This window comes from Perna viridis, chromosome 14 (assembly GCF_037379345.1).
Source record: "Perna viridis isolate PV_CMFRI_1.1 ecotype Kerala chromosome 14, ASM3737934v1, whole genome shotgun sequence".
Lineage (NCBI taxonomy): Eukaryota > Metazoa > Mollusca > Bivalvia > Mytilida > Mytilidae > Perna > Perna viridis.
The window spans coordinates 32594256-32616775 of NC_142458.1; the positions used below are offsets into that span (position 1 = coordinate 32594256).

At 33.3% G+C, this 22520-nt stretch overlaps 1 protein-coding gene across 2 annotated transcripts; it reads right to left on the reverse strand.

Annotated features, from left to right (window-relative positions):
* Window positions 1-301: 301 nt before the first annotated feature.
* Window positions 302-22520, reverse strand: LOC148599027 (UDP-N-acetylglucosamine transporter SLC35D4 homolog). 2 transcript variants are annotated; one of them, XM_088560086.1, is made up of 15 exons: window positions 22448-22520; window positions 20124-20267; window positions 19363-19409; window positions 17435-17521; window positions 17037-17118; window positions 15844-15921; window positions 15144-15221; window positions 13836-13884; window positions 11637-11685; window positions 9198-9233; window positions 8879-8913; window positions 7626-7695; window positions 7122-7221; window positions 6055-6119; window positions 302-471 (listed from the first exon to the last, which is right to left on the reverse strand). In XM_088560086.1, the coding sequence occupies exons 2-15, from the start codon at window positions 20253-20255 to the stop codon at window positions 303-305; spliced, it is 1077 nt and encodes a 358-aa protein (XP_088416212.1). In that variant the 5' UTR covers window positions 20256-20267; window positions 22448-22520; the 3' UTR covers window position 302. The 2 variants fall into 2 exon arrangements, with proteins under 2 accessions (XP_088416212.1, XP_088416214.1); XM_088560088.1 differs by lacking the exon at window positions 22448-22520 and having other exon boundaries at window positions 19363-19467; window positions 20124-20260.

Consider the following 22520-nt stretch of genomic DNA (forward strand, 5'->3'; position numbering starts at 1 on the left):
TGGGGCACCTAGAGGCTCATACAGGGACCTGTCCTCACGTGCAAGTGGGTTAGATCGGTGAAATTTGTGTTCTGTGGACTGCATGTTTGATGATTGTTCGTGTACTCATAAAAGTTTACAGTTACATGTACGTCACTACAAAACAAATTCCTGTGTGGTTTGTTTGTTTTTTGTCCATCAAAAGCACCCATTATGTTTCTTTGTGATAAATGAATACAGTGCATAGTACTTCAGACTATAACAGATTAAACAAGCAACTCCCCCCCCCACCACCAAAACAAAAACCAAAATAAAACAAAACTCTACAAAATAAAATCTTTATTATCACATTCTTTCAAGTAATCATTGTACAGTACATTGTGTTTGGTTTTGATCTCTGATGGCCCCTCTATGGTCACTGCTGTTTTATTTTGCTTTTGGTCATAGGATATGTCTTCACAGGCTAAGGCAGCCAATTGATTCACAAGTAAACTGTAAGAAAGAAACACATACTTTTGATCTAACAAACATAAAATGTACTTAACCTGTGGAAAGAAATTTTCTATCCTTCTAAGTGGTGATTAAAAATGCATGTGACATTTTAGACATAGGCTGGTGATAAAATGTCAGTGTGAATTTTCCTGCATTTTATATTTTTCTTAGTTTCCTATAGGTTTTTATTCAGTAAATTCTTGATTTAAATTATTTCTTCTCTCTCTATGGTGAAACAAGCAACTTGTAGCAATATGTCCGCTCAAAATAACCGCAAAAGTCCCATAACTTCTGTAGAATTTGTTGAATTAAAATGATGGTGCAATATGATTCATTACATATGATGAGTAAAAATCTTTCAAAATTCGAACATAATCCATATAGAGGTATCTGAGGAGTTGTGCCCACAACGTGCTCCTGTAGTGTAGCATGCACAAAGTACCATTACTCCTGTAAAATTTGTTGAATCAAAATGCAGTGCAATATGATCAACTACATATGGTGACTAACAATCCTACAATATTCCAACAAAATCCATAGAGCGGTATCCAAGGACTTGCATCAACAAACTGTTCCTAATGTGTAGCATGTACAAATTCAACAAAGTTCCATAACTCCTGCATAATTTGACAAATCAAAATGGCACTGCAATACCATCAACAACATTACCTATTAAATTTGTTGAATCAAAATGGCCGCAAAGTATGATCATCTACTTATGGTAACTAACAATCCTACGAAATTCTAACAAAATGTGTTATAGGGGTATCCGAGGAGTTGCACCGACAAAACGTTCCTATAGTGTAACATGCACAAATTTAACCAAGTTCCATAACTCCTGCATAATTTGACAAATCAAAATGGCACTGCAATACGATCAACAATATATGGTGACTAGCAATCCTAAAAGAAAATTGAACAAAATCCGTCAAGCATGACCAAACAGATGGATGCACAGAAACATGGACGGAGAGAGGTATTTTATGTCCCTTTCCACGTAGCAGTGAGGGACAACATGCTAGAAAAAGCTCCCACATTGAAAATCTGGATTTTACAATCTCAAGTGGAGAAATCAATGAAAAATATATATTCTCCACTGTAAGAAAATATATATTTATTGGTAATTTGTGACATTTTCCTTTGATGAACACAGATCGATAATGCTTGCCACAGCATACTGGCCAAGATACAAAAAAATAACGGGTCAGTTTAAAACCAGACATGCATAAAAATCACAGTGGAGTTGAATGACATTGATTTATCCTGACAAAATAGGTCATTTGAAGGTATTCTTTTACAAGGCAAACCACATAGCTGTGGGGAACAATTAATATTTTATGAGCAACTCGGCGGATGTTTCTAGAAAAGCAGAGGACGCTTACCCTACCGGTGCACCTGGTCCATTCTCCCAGTTTTTAGTGGAGTCCGAGTTGCTCATTTGCTTTTGTTACTTTGTATGTATGATTTTAGTTACTGTATGTTCTTTGTTGTGTATGTCTGTTTTCCAAGTCGGGTCTTTGTCCCTGGATTACATTCTTTTGATTACTGCTATAATCTTGGTTCCCTTGATTACTTTTTAACATACTCAAAAAAACTCCCATATTGAAATTTCATGTGGAGAAATAATTTGAACCACTTGAACAAATATATATTCTCCACTGTAGCAGTGTATTTCATCACAACCTATATAAGCTATTATAATTAAATTAAATTAATTTCTATGGCTTGTACAAATTTCGTTTGTTGGACTAGTTAAAATTATAAGGTTATTTCGGATTTGAAATCAAGCTTTTCTGGAAAAAAGATCTATATATATATAGAGCTAAACAACTGAAATTTAAAAAACAATAATTTGTGAAAGCTTAGGTTTTTTTTCCATTTTTTCAAAACAAAAAGTCATTAAATCAGCCCCAGGATCATTAAATCAGCCCCTATCCAGGACCATTAATCAGCCCCTATCCAGGATCATTAAATCAGCCCCTATCCAGGACCATTAAATCAGCCCTTATCCAGGATAATTAAATCAGCCCCTATCCAGGGCCATTAAATCAGCCCCTATCCAGGATCATTAAATCAGCCCCTATCCAGGATCATTAAAACACGCTTGCCTAAGTGAAAGAAGGAGGTTGTGGGTTTCTCCCTATCCCACACTTTGAAAATCACTAGTAGGAAATGCAGTGGGGTGTTACTTACATGAGTCAGAATCTATGTGGGATGTCATGCCATCAGTGGGGTGTTGCTTACACGAGTCAGAATTTGTCAATGTCGGATGTTATGCCATCAGTGGGGTGTTGCTTAAATGAGTCAGAATCTGTCCATGCGGGATGTCATGCCATCAGTGGGGTGTTGCTTACATGAGTCAGAATCTGTCCATGCGGGATGTCATGCCATCAGTGGGGTGTTGCTTACAAAAGTCAGAATCTGTCCATGTTGGATGTCATGCCATCAGTGGGGTGCTGCTTACAAGAGTCAGAATCTGTCCATGCGGGATGTCATGCCATCAGTGGGGTTCTGCTTACAAGAGTCAGAATCTGTCCATGCGGGATGTCATGCCATCAGTGGGGTGTTGCTTACATGAGTCAGAATCTGTCCATGTGGGATGTCATGCCATCAGTGGAGTGTTGCTTACAAACGTCAGAAACTGTCCATGTGGGATGTCATGCCATCAGTGGGGTGCTGCTTACAAGAGTCAGAATCTGTCCATGCGGGATGTCATGCCATCAGTGGGGTGTTGCTTACACGAGTCAGAATCTGTCCATGCGGGATGTCATTCCATCAGCGGGGTGTTGCCTATACGAGTCAGAATCTGTCCATGCGGGATGTCATGCCATCAGTTGGGTGTTACTTACACGAGTCAGAATCTGTCCATGTGGGATGTCATGCCTACAGTAAGGTGTTGTTAGTGTGAGTCAGAATCTGTCAAAATGAGCTAGCATGCCTTCTGCAGGGTGTTTCTTCTATGAGTCAGAACATGTCCAAGTGGGGTGGCATACATACAGCAAGGTATTAATTCTGTGAGCCAGAATGTGCCAACATGGGGTGACAAGATTACAGTAGGGTGTTTTGCTTATGTAAATCAGAATGCGTCTTACAGCTAGTGGGGTGACATGACTACAGTGGTTGTGGTTATTAGAGTCAGACTGAGTTGAAGCAAGAATGTGTCCATGTGGGATGATATGTCTACAGCGGGATGTTGCTCATTTGAGCTAGCACATTAAAATTCTGGTCCAACATGACTAATACAATGAGTAATCAAGAAAACCAATATTCTAGGGGAAATCAAAAGAGAGCAATTCAGGGACAAAGACCAGACATGGAAATAAGAAGCACACGACAAAGAACATAAAATAACCAAAATAATAGGCCACTCTCACATTAAATTCCATTCAGGAAAAGTTCTTCAATTATATCGTGGTCAACTGGGGTCACCAAGCATAAGATTGTGTGACATTGCCATGGGAGCCAAAGGATCAGACACTTGTTTCGATTACTGCCAGGACTTTTCAAATGATACATATCTTATAGAAGCATTTCAGATATGTTAATGCTCAGAGACTTATTTCCACATAACTATTACTGTTATTGTAACCTTTGAATCTGACATACTTTCTTTGTCTAGTATAAAACCGTAGACCAGTTTCTACCAGATTTGATGTTAATGGTAAATGTGAAAGTCGTCTATATGTACAGAAACAAAGTAAGGCAGGGCAGGGCAAGGCACAAAACATGCCATGATTAAAGGACTCAGCAACCCCATCCCTTTTAAATCTGGCAACTGTGGAAAAAGTATTACACAATTAAAAACACCTAAAAATTAGTTCAAACAGGCCGGAGCCCATTGTTAAAACAGAAATAAAGAAATTTATAATATGTTACACAAATACATAAATATTACTAGCAGGTTCTGTGTGACTGGCTCAGCAAGTCAGACTAATACAAGGCAGTGTCTGTCTGATTGGCTAAGCATGTCAGAATACTACAAGGCATGGTCTTTTTAAATAGCTTAACATGTCAGATTCAAACAAGGCTGGGTCTGTTTGAATGGCTCAGCATGTCAGACTAATACAAGGCAGTGTCTGTCTGATTGGCTAAGCATGTCAGAATACTACAAGGCATGGTCTTTTTAAATAGCTTAACATGTCAGATTTGAACAAGGCTGGGTCTGTTTGAATGGCTCAACATGTCAGACTAATACAAGGCAGTGTCTGTCTGATTGGCTAAGCATGTCAGAATACTACAAGGCATGGTCTTTTTAAATAGCTTAACATGTCAGATTTGAACAAGGCTGGGTCTGTTTGAATGGCTCAACATGTCAGACTAATACAAGGCAGTGTTTGTTCAATTGGCTCAGCATGTCAGACTACAAAACAGGGTCTATTTGAATGGCTCAGCATGTCAGACTAGTACAAGGCAGGGTCATTTTTATTGGCTCAGCATGTCAGACTAGTACAGGGCAAGATCTGTTTGATTGACTCAGCATGTCAGACTAATACAAGGCAGGGTCTGTTTGATTGAATCAGCATGTCAGACTAGTACATGGCAGGGTTTGATTGATTGGCTCAGCATGTCAGACTAGTGCAGGGCAGGATCTGTTTGATTGACTCAGCATGTCAGACTAATACAAGGCAGGGTCTGTTTGATTGAATCAGCATGTCAGACTAGTACATGGCAGGGTCTGTTTGATTGGTTCAGCATGTCACACTAATGCAGGGCAGGATCTGTTTGATTGACTCAGCATGTCAGATTAATACAAGGCAGGGTCTATTTGATTGAATCAGCATATCAGACTAGTGCAGGGCAGGATCTGTTTGATTGACCCAGCATTTCAGACTAGTACAAGGCAGGGTCTGTTTGATTGTCTCAGCATGTTAGACTAGTACAAGGCAGGGTCTGTTCGATTGTCTCAGCATGTTAGACTAGAACAAGGCAGAGTTCATTTGATTGACCCAGCACGTTAGACTAGTACAAGGCAGGGTCTGTTAGATTGCCTCACAATGTCAGACTAGTACAGGGCAGGGTCTGTTTGATTGACCCAAATGTCAGACTAGTACAGGGCAGGGTCTGTTAGATTGGCTCACAATGTCAGACTAGTACAAGGCAAGGTCTGTTTGATTGGATCAGGGTGTCTGACTAGTACAAGGCAGGGTCTGTTAGATTGGCTCACAATGTCAGACTAGTACAGGGCAGGGTCTGTTAGATTGGCTCACAATGTCAGACTAGTTCAGGGCAGGGTCTGTTAGATTGGCTCACAATGTCAGACTAGTTCAGGGCAGGGTCTGTTAGATTGGCTCACAATGTCAGACTAGTACAGGGCAGGGTATGTTAGATTGGCTCACAATGTCAGACTAATACACAGCAAGGTCTATTTGATTGATCAAATGTTCTCCTACTAAAAGTGTAAAATATCTGCCACAGGTGCTTAACTAAAATCACTCAATCAATCACTTATCAAGTTTCTAGTGTTCCATACTTAAGATATGGCATAATACAAATAGTGTGGAGAATTAAAAACAAAAACAAAAATACTACCACACCCTTAATTTATTATTAGGGAAAAAAAATATCATAGTACACTATACCTACCAAGCAACGTGATCTGCTGTTAAAGTTGTTTCAAAAACCATGAAAGAAAGTAAACTGGTGATAATCTGTAAATAAAGATTAGGTTTAAATCAGCATGTACAGATCATCAATATCTGGTTACTACATACTTATCCCGTTCGAGGTCATTTATTATTTAAAAGGGTGTGTTACGACCTATAAATAGCTTCAACTTTAATGAACATTTAATAATCAATGAATTAAATTACAATAATTCCAAACAATTTATATATTTAATAAGTGAAAGCTTTTATGAGCAACATAAGAATGCTATTAGCTTTATGGAAGCTGCTAAATAAAGTGTTCTGAGAAGGGGCAATATTCAGACTCTAAAGCATAAAACATTATAACTGGATGAGTTGAGAAGGTGATGGCAGGTATGGTGCTTTAATGTGCATGTATTTAACCTACTTCATTTTCATGATCAGATTATTCAAGATATCTAAATAACTGCATGCATACAAAACATGAACTATAGGTTATCATAAGTATACATCTTTAAGCTTTATTCCATAACTTACACATTTTTAGTGCTATAGAGCATAGAAAAATACCTAAAAATGATCTACATTTACTTTGTAATGTTTTCCTTCCATGTATTACATGAGATCTACTATTACATCATACTATAAAGTTTTACACATTATAGAAGAGTCCAAGATGGTCATTTATTCAAAATTATTTGTGGTGTACTCGCAGCAGGACTAAATCAAATTTCTTTTTTTTACGAATTCAAAGCACTTGGTCAACATTCTTAGTTTTCAGTAGACTCTGGGTTGTTCATTAATTTTTTTTTTCTTCCATTGTTTTGGTCATTTCATTTTCTTTGTTATGTGAGCCCCTTTCCTTTGTTTAGCCATTATCCCTGGATTATACATGCATTTATTATTACTGTTACAAACCTGGTTCCCTTAATTTCCTTTTGTCATTTTTCCAAACTTCTCAGTTTTTTAACAATGGTGAAAATCCCTCAGTGTGGAATAAAGGTGTTACAATAAAGCACTGCAATACTTATTAAATTACCCATTTTACATGTATATTAAAGTTACCTTGACAACTCCCTGTAATTTTGAGTATTCCATAACTCCATCAGAAGCTTTTTCTTGTAATCTGATAGTATAGAGATTCAGAAGAACTCCAAACACACCACTGAAAGAGATCTTAAACAACTTTGGCATAGAAAAAAATATTATTGTAGCAATAGAAGATCAAGTTTAAACATATCATATATACATGTACAACTAAGACTATATAGTACTTATCTCCCCTTTTTATCTGAAATATGAAACTGGTTACAATGGACCTTTAAAGCATGGTACAAGAATTGTGAACCTATTGCACTGAAAACTACTTGACTTCCTTGTTACATCACCAGCCTTCAATGATCAGGCTATGACAAGGGTCGCACAGAACTAATTATTCACACCTCCCTAGGTATATTTTCAGTAGGGTTTGAAATGTTCGTTTAGATGTGTTTTTTTTGTGTTTAAAACTTTGGTTTGTCATCTTCCCCATGATTAAACATTGATTTTTTCCTGTATCTTCCGACATACCTGACACAACATCCCACATAAAACTTGGAGAAATACAGGTATGGATACTTGACTGCTTCTAAGGCATCACCTAAAGTCAAATCATTGTACATGTATATCAAATTACAGTCATGGTAGATAACTCTTGGTATCAAAGAATGTCACCTAAAGTGAGCCTTTATTGTGCTATGAACAGCTTAATCAAGATTGAAGATTTATTAAAAAATTCAATTTATTGTATAAATAAATTACACTGCAATTTTTTGAGAATTTACATAAAACAATTAACAGTGAAAATAACTCCCTGGGAATAAGTCTCTTTATAATTGAATATATCTTCATAGGACATGGAATTAAATAAAAGGTACAAATTGACATCCAAAATCCTGAAAATGTATATCCCTAAAAATAATCTAGAAATTCAAACACAAATTCTCTTCACAGAAAGAAATACACAATATTTACACAAATATGCAAAATACATAATGCACAAAAATATTAATCAAATAATTAACTGAGTGAATAACCAAAATATTACCATGAATGTAGGGGGGGGCGGAAGTCAGAGATTAAAATAACCAAATTTATTTCAAAGAGTAAATAATCGCTTTACTTGGAGAACACTGATAAATCACTAATACATATAGAATCTACAATGATGACGAGTTGATTATGGAATTTCTCACATCGAGTGAAATAAATTTAATAGTTTTGATCGCGAGGCTTGCCGAGCTATTCAAACTATAAAATTTATTTCATGAGATGTGAGAAATTCATAATCAACAGTAGATTCTGTTTTTCTAATGCCCTAAAAACGTCAAAAATATGCAAAAATGATAAGCGCGCGAAACGTTATGATTCCGATTCATAGGAAACATGTTGATGTCACACAAACACAAACATTCCAAACAAAAGAAACAAGATGCTTTCAAAGTTTTTTTTCCACTTCAAATCTTCCCAAGTCCCTTCATAATTCTTATCTTAGGTAAGAAAATACCAAAATTATCTCATTTAACTGAAATACAACTACAATGGCAATCGAGGCGATTCAAGATGGAGTCCAAGACCATCGATTTCTAAGCCAATCGAACTCTGAGAACTAGTGATGAGAACATTTTTTTCCACACCTATCAAGCAGTATGAAAACTGAAGCAAAATTAGAGAAATTGGTTTACAGAACTTTCATTGATAAGTCAATTTAAACAATTCATTGATGGACTTTAATTTTACACTTTTATCATGAAAATCAAACATCATAATTTATCATAACTTACCAAGTAAGTAACTTGTTGGTGCTAAAATTACTACACTGAAAAATCAAAAGTTTAACATTTATTATAGAAAATGCTGAAAACTCATGGTTAACAATACACAAATAAATATTATATTATAAACATTATAAATAGAAAGTTAACTAATTGGAACTAATCTAATAAACAAATATATTTATAAACATCAAAACTTCACCGATGAACAAGTATTTTTTGTTTCTTTTTATTACCAAATGAAATGATTTCATTTCAGCAAAAAACTCTAATTCAAAATCTGATTCCTATTTGGAACATTACTAAGGAAGATGAATGTTTATCTTACCTATACACATAATTACAATACAACATCTCTACAGCACTGGAAAAATAAAATGTAAACAAGGTCTTAGTGACTCTTTATAAGAATCAGGCACATGCATGTCAATTCTCTATATGAAATGACCACTATTTGATCTCAACATCAGTGGATATTTTTTACAGAGTATTCTGCCCTTAAAATGTTCGATTTCTGTGTACTTCATTTTTCTTTATTTATTTATTACAAAGCATTCATATAGCACTTATCTAATACAATTACTCTATGCGTGTAACATAATTACAATCACAATGCACATAACAATAATTTAATACATTACAAAAACATAAAATGAGAATAAAAAAACAATCAGTGAAATAGTTTATAAAAAAAAAAATTGTTGCATATTTACACCAACTATGTACAAAATTAATAGATACAATAATTGACTGTGTTTAAAGTGAAACTCATATGATATTATTAAAACAATAATAAGTACTGAAGAAAAAAAGTTTAATTTAAAAGACGAAAAAAATAATGAATAAAAAAAACAACAATTATGATTAAACAAAAATGGAAATTACAAAAAAAAATCCATTGAAAGGAAATAGAACAAAATGTAATTATATCTTTAAAAAAATCAGCTTGTTAAAAAGGGAACAATTATCTCACAGGAAAAATAATACATGTCTATAAAAATAGTAACACAAAAATAAAAATATTATAACAGTTCTTTAAACAAAAATATTAATCACAGTCATTCTAACAGAAAATATAATCACAGTCATTTAAACATCACAATTCGCCAGTCTAAAAATAGGAGTTTTTAAGCCTTTTTTAAAATGGGAGAGCAATTGTTCTTTTCGTAAATGAACTGGAAGGTCGTTCCACAGTGTGGCGCCAGCTCTATCAAAACGCCGTTCACCGTAAGTTTTAGTTGTTGTATCAGACCTTCGTTAGCTGACCTATGTGATCTACCAGGTGTATAAGGTTTGATCAGTTCTTCCAAGTCCTAAGGTGCTTTCCTATGAAGTGACTTTAGTTGTTGCAGCTGACCTATGTGATCTACCAGGTTTATAAGGTTTGATCAGTGCTCCAAAATACTAAAAGACTTAAAAACGTGAAGTACAATTTTAAATTGCGGTCCATATTGCACAGGAAGCCAATGAAGTTGTTTAAGAATAGGCATTATTGAGGAGTCAAACTTCTATGTTTTACTAGTAAGTCTTGCTGTAGTGTTTTGAACATGTTGCAGCCTTGATAATACAGTACAGTTCACATTACACAACAAACTGTTCCCATAGTCTAGCCTGGATGTTCCTGTAGTCTAGCCTGGATGTTCCCTTATCTAGCCTGGATTTTCCCATAGTCTAGCCTGGATGTTCCCGTAGTCTAGCCTGGATAAGGGAACTCACTAATGTTTTACATACATTCTCTGTAATATATGGTCTGATATACTGTATCTGATGGAAACACGATTTTGAAATGGCACTGACTTGTTGTTCCATACTCAATGACATAGTAACAATTTACCAATGAGAAATTGAAAATCTTGGCTTTGTTCCATGAATCTGTTGGTGCAAATGTCAAAGAGTAATCAAGGGAACCAAGATTCAAGCAGAAATCAAAAGAATGTAATCCAGGGACAAACACCATACATGGAAAAAAGACAATCACAACAAAGAACATAAAGTAACTAAAATCATACATACAAAGTAACAAAAGTACATGAGCAACTCGGACTCCACTAAAAACTGGGAGCATGGACCAGGTTAAATAACACTTAAAACCGTAGTTTTTTTTCACACTGTTTTACCCACTGCCTGATTCTTACAGACAATGACACTTAATGCTGTTCAGTAAAATATTTTGTTAGAGTACATCCTGTATAACTGAAAAGACATTAAAAATCTACCTCACCTACGATTAAATTGTTCTCTACCAAGGTTCTGTCCAGTTAGGGTGTCTGATATTGGACAATCTTGCATGAGAAAAGCAATGTGTGATTCTTTATCTTACTATCAGTTTGTTTTCAAATTAAATGTTTGAATTGAAATGACCTGTAAATATGGACTGTGATACATCACAACCATGTCACTTCAAAGGTCACTGCAAAACAACACACTGCAAGAAATCATCATTTACCAATTATTCTCGATAAAATTATTATTTCAAAAGAATTACATATTGGTAAGATATGATCTGTCACTAACTCTTTATTCGATTGTACCAATTTATATTGGAAAACACTATGGAACATGAAAGAACAACATATACTCAATCAATCTTTATTTCAATTCATTGTTAACTTTATCGTTTTTCATGTTCATACTGCCTGGTATCTCGGGCTACCGCTGTGATACTACAAAATATTGGCAATTTCCAGTGACCACATTACATTGAAATTGACTGTGATTATTATTTAATCTCCATTGTTTTATCATGCCTACTTCATATTATACTTACCTTATCTTTAACCTTCCCTTTGTCATATTTGTATATAACATTATTAGTCCTGAAATACAAAATCAATGGATAGTATCATTGTAACAGTTGTGATAATACTGGGAAGGTACATTTTTATTTTGCGAATATCAATATATATTGTGGATATTTGTTCCCCCGATAGGGCCTTGGTCACCAAAACTACATTACCAAATAACAATAATCAATCAATCAAGTGGGTTGTTACCATCCTTGACCAACCTTTCAGGTCTCGCATGGGAGAAATCATGGATTCTTAATTTACTATTTTCAGTTGAAACTAAAAAATCTATAAGAATTTCTAATTTGGTCTTTGACTAAACCACGAAAACTTGGAAAATTGGTTTCCATTACCACAAGATTTTCCACAGTGAACCATATAACTTATTAGATTTACATGTATTATATAATATGCTGACAATTGTACAGAATATTGTGACAGCTCTTAAGTTTAAATAATTTTTCACATTTTGACAAAAATTTTTGGGTTCTTTTCTTTATTTATATCATAGTCAGGATTTTATTACCATCTGACAGGTAAAAGTAGAGGAAAAATAATATAAACAAAGAGAACAAAGATTACAATGTACACTGACTGTTAATTTTATGACAATGTATAATAATTTATCCAATATAGGCATAACCAAAAAAAATGAGAAATGTCACACATACACACAATCAATTTACATATCATTTCTGGAATCTCAATAGTTTGACAGTACTGTTTGCCCTTTATATTTTTATATGATCTTAAAAAATATAAAACATTACATGTTCGATTGGAATGTGGTAAAAATTTACTCAAAAATGACAATTAAAGGGGCCAAAAATCTCTCAAGCTTCATAATTTTACCATTTTTAATTGCTATCTGATATTTGAAGGATTTATATTGCTCAATTTTGCACTGAACTCCAATAATATTTGGTAAAGTTTCATTTAATTTACATTTATAAATATACTTTTTTGCAATGAAAAACAATAAATTTAGCAAAAGTGATTCCTTGATATAACCAAGGAGAATGTTAACTTTATTAAGAGTACAGTTCACAAAAAAATAACTTAATCTTATCATGAAAGCATTTCCATAACTGATGAGTCACTCTACAACTATAAATTAAATGCTATACTGTTTCACAAAATTATTGATTAAATTATTGTACATGAACTTGGGTTTGTACCATTCCATTAATTTCTCTACAAATTTGTCTGTAACTAATACAATACTATTAAAGTTATAATGACTGTTTTTTTTTATTATATTTTTAATTTCTTCAGGAATATTTGCAAGTAGGCTGTAATATTGTAAAAAGTTATCTTAGATTTTGTTGCATTTGGGCAAAAGTGCAAAATCCCTTGCCTGCTAGTTATATAATGTGCTGACATGTACAGAATTATATGACAGCCCTTAAGTTAAAATAAATTATCATGTTTTGACAAAGTTCTTAGTTTTTTAGATTCTGACATTTTTCTTTAATCATACATCTTCATTTTCAATTAGACAAACACATTTTATAGAATAAAACTGTGAAGAAACTTTTATTGAAGAGCACTCAGTTTTAATCCCAGATGTCAATTTTTTTTCAACTTAGGAAATTTTGAATCTATACACATTCATTAAAGCAAATGGAAGTACATGTACTACATCATTTTTTTGACATTTGAAAATGTGCCTTTGTTGACACCATGAAAAGTGAAAAAAAAGGAATTTTAAAGAAACTGACCTAATTAGGAAAGAAATAAAATTTTTTGGAGAGGATGAAAAAATTACGTCGGTAGGAGATGAGAATCTAGGATATTTTTTATTTTGGCCTTACATTTTTCTATTAATATGCTACATGTACATTGGTAGGTTTCACCAGTTTTCTACATGTATTTTTATTTACAAAATCAACTGGTTTTCAGTAGACATGTAAGGCCATTAAAAATTATTTCACATTTCAAGTACCTCATTTCATTTCTGTTCTGCCAAATTACAATTAAAAAAAGTTAATTCCTTGTTCCCTCATTAATTATCACGAAATAGGGAATGATAACCAAGAAATATTAATATGACCTTACCAGGACATTTTCTGACATTTTTAACAATGTAAGAATTATTCATACAACAGTAAAAGACCCAATTAATATTATTTTTCAATCCAATATAAGATATTTTTTCTACAGAAATGTTTCTAACATACCAACAGAAAGTATATGTATACAGATCCAGAAGTAACCTCCACTATGGTGCTAAAAATGGAAAAAATTAAATGCAACTTTCACTTTGATCATGCTCAGGCTGATACATGTACATCACAGTACACATACCTGTGCATGCATGTGACTGCAAATGAAAATGACCCACTGTTCATGTAAACATCATTAAAAACAATAACTTGATAAATTATTCATCAGAGGTCATCCTTATTCCAAATAGTTCTCTTGTTTTTTTTGCAATATTAAGTGAGAAAAACAAAGGAGAATGTTCAGTAAGGACCCCATTTAGCCGAATAATTTGGGCATTTTTGAAAATTTGATAAAAGCTGATTTCCAGGTAGTAGCAGTATAGTAAAATGGTCGCAAACACTAAAAATAAGATGTTTTTGACAAGATTTATGATATTATTCTAAAAATAACAGTATGCATTTATGAAACTTTTATAAAAACTTTTAATTTTTAACATTTCTGCAATTTTTAAGATGGTTTTTGTGTGGTACAGAAGTGGCTACACATCTGTTGACTCAAGATATTTATAAATGAGTTGTAACTGACAATTATACACAAAATATATGAAACACGAGTGTCAACACACATGTAGCCATTGTTAAAGAGTGAAAAACTACACAAAATTTGGTGTTTTCCAGCCTTTTTAACTGAATTTCCCAAACACAGTCAAGTATGACTGTATATGTTCAAATTTATACCATCAACCAATCAAATCAACTATAAAACACATTAAAGAGCAGTAGAAACAATATAAAATTTCTTCATGTAGACTTTGTTTTTTGAGATCAAATGTTACCCTTACCGAACCAACTTCTTTGTGAATGTGAATAATCTGTAACCATCTTTATATCTTATTTATTTTGTGGTCAAAATCTTAAAAATACAGATCTTTCATCACAGTGCGGTATGCAATATTGTATCTTCTGTATTTGTATACTGCAGTTTCAGAACCCAGAAACATCAAATAAATATTTCTATACTTTGTGTTTAGTTCCAGTTAGATTTCATCAGTTGTTGTTTTATTTGATATGTTCTTGAATTTACATGTTGTCATTTATCTGTAAAAAGCCTCAACTTCTAAATTCAAGAACCTTTAAAAAGTTGATAACCTAAGAAAGCAGCATTTGTTGACAAATAAAATCTACAATGTTTTTTTCCCTTTTTTCTTTGCTTATTACTGAATCTATATGATATGGACTTTTGTATTTCATATTTCAACCAATAAATGCATGAGGACTATCAAATCTAGAACTGGGGGCAGTATAACATCAAATGAAACTTACCTGTGGATCTGTTATAACTATTCCTACTGAAGACATTGCTATTATCATACACATTAAATAATTTATTGCACTAGTGAGCTAAAAATAGAAAGGTAAAAAAATGACTTATAATAAAAAATATAAAATTTGAATCAAAATTAAAAATGTGTTAAGCAAAGGTGAAGACAAATTTTGTTCAGATTGATTGATTGATTGATAATGGTTTAATGTCCTACGACAGATATTTCATGCATTCAGGATGAGAACGATTAACCAAACAAATCCTGCTTTGAAATAGTCCTGAATGCGGAGCCTGATCCTAATTGTGCTAGCTCACAGAAGCAGCAACCTGTGGATATGCATGTCATCCAACTCAGACACATTATTCCTACTCTGTGCCAATCAGTCTTCACTCTATTCCTCCACACTGCATGCTTGGCAAAAAAAACAATTTTTGTTCAGAATGATTTAAACAGCCCACACTTCTGTGGTGCATGTACATTTACCAATATACATTTTATACAGTGCTTTACAAATGAAGCTCATATGAAGCAAAGCTTAAAGCAAACCATTTATGACTAATTATGATTTCCCTCAAATACTTCGATAACAAGTTTTGAAAAAAAATCTTCCTACAATCTAACAACAAAGTTTTCTTATCTATTCAGCGAATCATTTCATCTATTGTGAAAAGAACTTGGGTATAAAAATTGATACCAACCTTTCTATAAATAACCATCTGAGATAGATAATCAAAAACAATGGTTATATTCTGGATGGCTAAGAAAACAGGAACAGACTGCAAAAAAACCAAAATGTTAATGCATTATTATAAAATTAAACTGCACTTTCTGCAAATCATGATTATTTCATAAAAGGGAAATCAAAGGAACCAGCGGCCCTTTTCACAAAAAAATTGTAAGAGTAAAATTAGTCGTAAGTTGTGACGTCACAATACTTAACTCTATCATGACATCATAACTTACAACTAATTTTAAACTTACGATTTTTTGTGAAAAGGGCCGCAGGATTGGAACTGTAATCAATATAATGTTTTCTGGAGTGCAACTATATACAAAAGTCGAACACTGAACAGATGGGGGAAATATGGACACAAAATTCAAGTTTAATACAGCTCTGAATTTTGATTCTGAACAAATGTTTGATACAATGTTAACGCGTATATAAATAAAATATATGGTGGCAGCATTTTTAAGTTATCATGAGGAGTGAGAACAATGGACAGACAGTCAGACATATACCAGTATATTCTAATACATCCTGTCTAAAAGATGGGTGTATAAAAAGGCTGCACAATCCAAGGGCAAGGATAAGACAAGGAAAACACACAACAAAGAACATCGAACACACAATTAAATTATGTAAATTTACACACATCTTCCCAGCGAAGTATGTGCACATTCAAGCACATTGCACCAAAATTTAAAGAAACCAATAGAACTGTCAAATACAAGTTCAACTACTTGGCCAAATTTAATTTGGTTGGTTGGTGGTCCGGTAGAAGCTAAGAATTCTCACCCCGATATCAAACAATCTTTGTGAATAACTAAAAGAAAATGACAAGACAAACACTAAAATCAAAAGTTCTTTGAACCAATGCATAGGTATACATCCGGTCTGCAAAATAACAATTCACCCTGGCAAGCAAATTTTTATGATGGGCAAGTGAGTCAAACAGCTTGCTCGCTTGGCCATCTGATTTTTGATGGGTTTTTTTCCGTTCAAGATATCATAAGCCAAATAAACTTACTCCAAGCCAGTTCAATTAAGGCATAATTGGTCCAATTGACCTGTTAAACAAATTATCTTAATTCTACCACTGTAAACACAGTGACATATTTAGACAATAATCATTTAAACAGTATGCACTATTCTATAGTAGATCTAACCCACCAGTTCAGCTAAGGCCTTTGATCCAGAGTAAATAGAGACCACAAAACAAATCATGGCAGGCACCCATCTTATAATGTCACTCCTGAAATTAATATTAAAGACTCTGCTGTACTCCATGAAATGAAAATTGACCAAATAACAAAAGGTTGATAAACCATGAAAATAAGTATCTTTACAGTTTCTTTCGTAAATTTTGATGTGTATGCAAATTTGTTATAGTATAAGAAAGCCCTAAATTTCCATTTTACACAAAGCGACTGAAAATAAGCACAGGAGACAATGACATTTGTTACTTTTTTATGTACTGATTTCTGTTTTTCATACAGTCTTTCCCTCAAACAGCTGCAATCAGAAAATGTTTTAGATCATAATGCACTATATATATATATACATCTTACTTAATGTCACTATCTGCTAAAATTGGTTTCAAATATCGTGTTGCTACCAACATCTTCATAACGATAAATCCAACTAATGTCTGCCATCTATAAATACAAAATGTCAAATATAATAACTCAAAAATGTAAAATAGGAAAGTTGTAAAAATTGACAGGAAGCTAATACAATGAATAAAAAGTCACCATTTAACAAAGGTTCAACTAAGTGTAAACAATTGACAAACAGACAAACAGACAACAGTATACCATAATTTTCCCACTTTAACGATCTCTGAAAGTATTTACTATTTTGTATTTAGGTTTATATGCTGATTTCATCACATCCATTCTTTTCTTTTACTCTCCAGGAAGATGGGCGTATAAAATTATCAGTTCATAAACATCCCTTTGTTTTAATAACTTTCATGCTGCCCTCCTTTAAATTGACACATTGTCATTTGGGAAAGATTTTCTTTTAACATTAAAATTTTATAGTAAATTTTCATTTCCTTTGAATGAACTTTTTTTAGGTTCAAATTTAGTGTATTTTGTGGTTATTGTGTTTCTGTCAAATTACAATTTATACGTCAATCAAAAATATAATGAAATTTTCATTGAAAATGTGGGTGCTGCAATCATGTCAATAAAATCAATATAATAAAGGGTAACAACAAAATAACCAAACTGCTAAACTCAGGCAAAAGTCAAAAGAAAAATATGTACCTATAGCAAATGAAAGTTACCATGTCAAAAAACAATAAAGAGCTGCGCATCAAGCACATGATACACCTGTTGTCCTTTTAACTTATTCTTATGCTTTTAATGCATTTAGATGGTTGACCAGAAGTACTGTGAGCCCTGTCAAATATCCTCCCCCCACCCCCCCCCAATTAAAAAAATAAAAAAGTAAATAAAAAATGCACAAAAATTTGGCACTATCAAGACTACCTCAAGTTTAACTAAGTGTGTTGTCCTGATTTTTCACCCATACATTTCTATCTTGTTCAAAAAACACTTTTCTGACAAGGTTACCAAGTACCTTTTACATTTTTTAGTTAATCATCATAATAAATGGTCCGTTTTCAACGATTTTTCAACAAATAAAATTTCCTTGGCCGTTTCTGCCTTTTTTTAAAGAGTAAAACTTTATAACATAGAAATGTAAAATCTGACAATTATACAAATTGAAAGGGAATTTACACCAATAGATATGAACACTTTACCAAAGTTTCATAAAAGTTAATGAAAATGTTTTTGAGTTATTGTGCAAAAACTTGAAAGTCCCCCTTTTTTTTAGTAAAACAATTCATCATACAGGAAAGATAACTCTTAAATTTATGAAAATTGAATTTACACCAATAGATATGAACAGTTCGCCAAAGTTTCATAAAAGTTGGTGAAAGTGTTTTTGAGTTATTGTCCGAAAACTTGAAAATCCCCCTTTTTAAGAATAAAAATTGATTACACAGAAACGATAAATCTGAAATTTATAAAAATATTAAGGGAGCTTACATCAATAGATATGAACAATTCACCAAAGTTTCATAAAAGTTGGTGAAAGAGTTTTTGAGTTATTGTACGAGGAGTGGTATGCAATGGACGAAAGGACGGACAGACAATGGTATACCATAATACATCCCATCTTAGACGGGCATATATAAAGTTAGAAACCACCACAATACTCACAACTTAGTTTCTTACATCTCCCATGGAAATGGTGGGTTTAACTAGGTTTTAAAGCATGCTAAACCTCCTAAAACTATGATATACTTAAATCTCCAAACACCAAATCTTAAAAGATGCAAACTTAAATAAATATATTAAAAAAAAACAGTTAAAACAAATTCAAAAATACTATCCCTACTAGTAACAATGATCAAAATATTGCCTTCCAAAATATATGGAAATACTTTACATGCATTTCTGCATCACAATTCTACAATACCTACCCTTGGAATATGGTTGGATACTTAAACTCTAAGATCGACAGCACATACTGGAAAAAATAAATTTAAAGATTCAAAGTTACTAGTCATGCTTCAGGTCATCAGATCCTGCCAAAATATAAAATATCAGGATAACTTAATACAATTGAAATACACTGTATCAGATTTACAGATGTTATAAGTATACATGACAGCAATGGTACATCAGTGATATTGTTAACTTTTTCAAAACTACCTTTTGGAAATTTTTTAATAATGTGTACCATATAAAACCTTGAATTTGAAGTCAAAATGATAAATTTTATTAAGAACCTCAAGGAAAAGACATAAACATTTAATCTGTAATCCTGTATAGAAACAGCACATCCAACACTTTGACTACCAGTTTATTTTCATTGGGATTATTTTTAGCTATTTTCTGACAAATTTGGAAACTATCATCATGGCAAACAACCTATTTTGCAGGTCATTTGAGACAAACAATATCACTGCAGTGACTACACGTATATTTTTCTTGTAACATTACAAAATAAAATGATAAATTACAAAAAGGGTACCATAATGAACCTACTCAACAACTTCTACATAATGTACACTTCATTCAAAAAAAAAAACACTATGGAAACCTTTTTGCAAATAACACTGTACATACTGATAATTGAACTCCTGCATTACAGTATTACTACATGTATACTTACAGAAACATACATGTATTGATGTTGTAGATGTTTGCACAGATTATTCATGTCAGCATAGTAAATTACCTTATTTACAAATATGGTAATCACAAAAAGGGCTGTATAAAGCCTAAGTTGGGTGAAAGTTGTGTAGTAAGAGGCTCCCATCTCAGGTTTATCATCTGCAGTTAACTCTTTAATCTCATCTTCTTTAACCATTTGCTATAAAACCTGCAAAATATTTTAAAATGCTCAAAATCAGATATGTACATGTAATATGATTTAAGGCTTCACCTTAGAGGGACAGAGCTATTCGTACTTAGTAAACATTTGACTTTGTTAATAATACACTGCTATGTTGTTATACTGCCGATGTCTTGATAGAAGTAAGCAAAACTTCTTATCACACATGCAGTACATCTGCATTAAAAGTCCAAACAAACACTTCCGAACTGCATAGGTCATTTCCAAAAAGTGTTTCTCCCCTGTAAAACAATTCTCAGCCATTTATGTTTCAGAGCATCTACTAATTTAATTTTCATGAACATATAACAGATGAGTTTCCATATTCATAACTTGCATAATAACTTAGTCTTCTCCTTTAAAGTATATTTAGAATATAAGTTTATGTAATGTCTACAGATAATTCAAGTTTAATTGAGATACTTATTATTTATTTATTGTCAATAATTAAGTGTAAGTGTTCGTAAGAATCAGGCAAAATGAGAAAAATCAGAAACATGCATGTCAAAATCCCACCAATCTGAAACTGTGATATCACTTAAGGATACTTTCTCTATTTGAAGAGACCATTATATGATCTCTGCATCACTGGCTTTGGAGTTATCTGCCCTTGAAATGTTCATTTTCAGTGCATTTCAATGAAATTGTAACTCAGTGGTCCAGCATGAAATGGAAAATCTTGTCTGTTTTCCTTGATCCTGATGGTGCAAATAGTCAAATTACACTGTCAAAATGTTTTTTTTTATACCATATTTCACCCACTGCCTGATTCTTACAGGGACTGACACTTAAAACTATGGTGTTGCTAAACTTGAGAGATATATGATGGAATTTAATGACTACATTGAATTCATGTTTGTATTCAACTATGTGTTCACTGAAATTAATGAATGCGATGATTTATGTTAGCATTTGACTGTGTTTTTGACAATGTATTGTCTCTTCATAGAGAAATGGATTAACGGATTAATGGATTTACAAGCAAGACAAAAAAAGAACATCTGCATACTTTGACTTAGCAATCATTTTATTGATCATGTGAATCCTGTAGGAACCAAAAGAATATACTCCAAGGATAAAGATTTGACAAGGAAAATAGACACACACAACAACGAAAATACCATGTACAAAGATACAATGTATAAAAGTAAATGAGCAACTCAGACTCCACCAAATACTGGGAACATGGACCAGATGCACTGGAAGAGTAAGTGTCCACTACTTATCTAAAAATACTGGCCAAGTTACTCATAAAATGTCATGTCATGGTTTGACAAAAGCGGAAAGGAAAATTGTGACATGGTGAACAAATGATTTCTCAGATAAACTATCTTCTGAAAATTTCCAAAAAAAGAAAAAAGAAAGGGACCATACTGGAATGTTGTCAATTCCATTTGAATTTCAAACAAGCTCATTTGAAGTCCTTTAATCACATTCTGAAGCCAGGTAGCCTTTCTACAGGATAGCCCTGCCTGACATAATACATTTTACCATACAGGAGGGGCCTGATGAGTTATTTTCGTTCTTCGTGATCGGCGCATTTTCACTATCGTGATCCGTTTTTCTACAGATTTATTTTTCGTGATTCATGTTGAAAACATTGTTGATTGACAAAAAAAATCAACTCGTGAATCGTGATGAGATACCCCCCCCCCCCCCACCAATGAGGCCCCCATACATTCCACAACCACTTTATCCATAGGAAAACAATATGGGAGGGGTATATATTTTCCGCATGAAACAATTCACCCATTGACACTTAGTAAAACATTTTTTTTCTGTAAAGAATGCCTCACTTACTTCGATGCGACTAAGCAAAGCAAAAACTAGCCCTACAGACCTTGAACCGATCCGCGCAACGATTTGACGGATCAATGACCGTTGACTAATTGATCACTGACGGATCGGTGACCAATATCATCGCAGTTTTGTTACGTAAAATGACGTTAGATCGCAATTTTTGTAGCACAGATCGGTGCAGCTACTGTACATGGCATATGAGTGCATTTGGACTATCCCTTTCCCAGGCCACCACTGCACCAGTCCACAACTAATGTTCAACAGTTCAACAACCTGTTTTATCATGTTCGATTTTATGTCAGTACCAAGGCTATAAAATTCAAGGATATTATCAAGCCTCAACATACAGAAAATCTTATCAAACCAACCTCGTTAACTCATTTTCTAATTAATCAAATCTGAGTAGCAGCCTCCACATTGACAATATGGTCCGGATTTGGT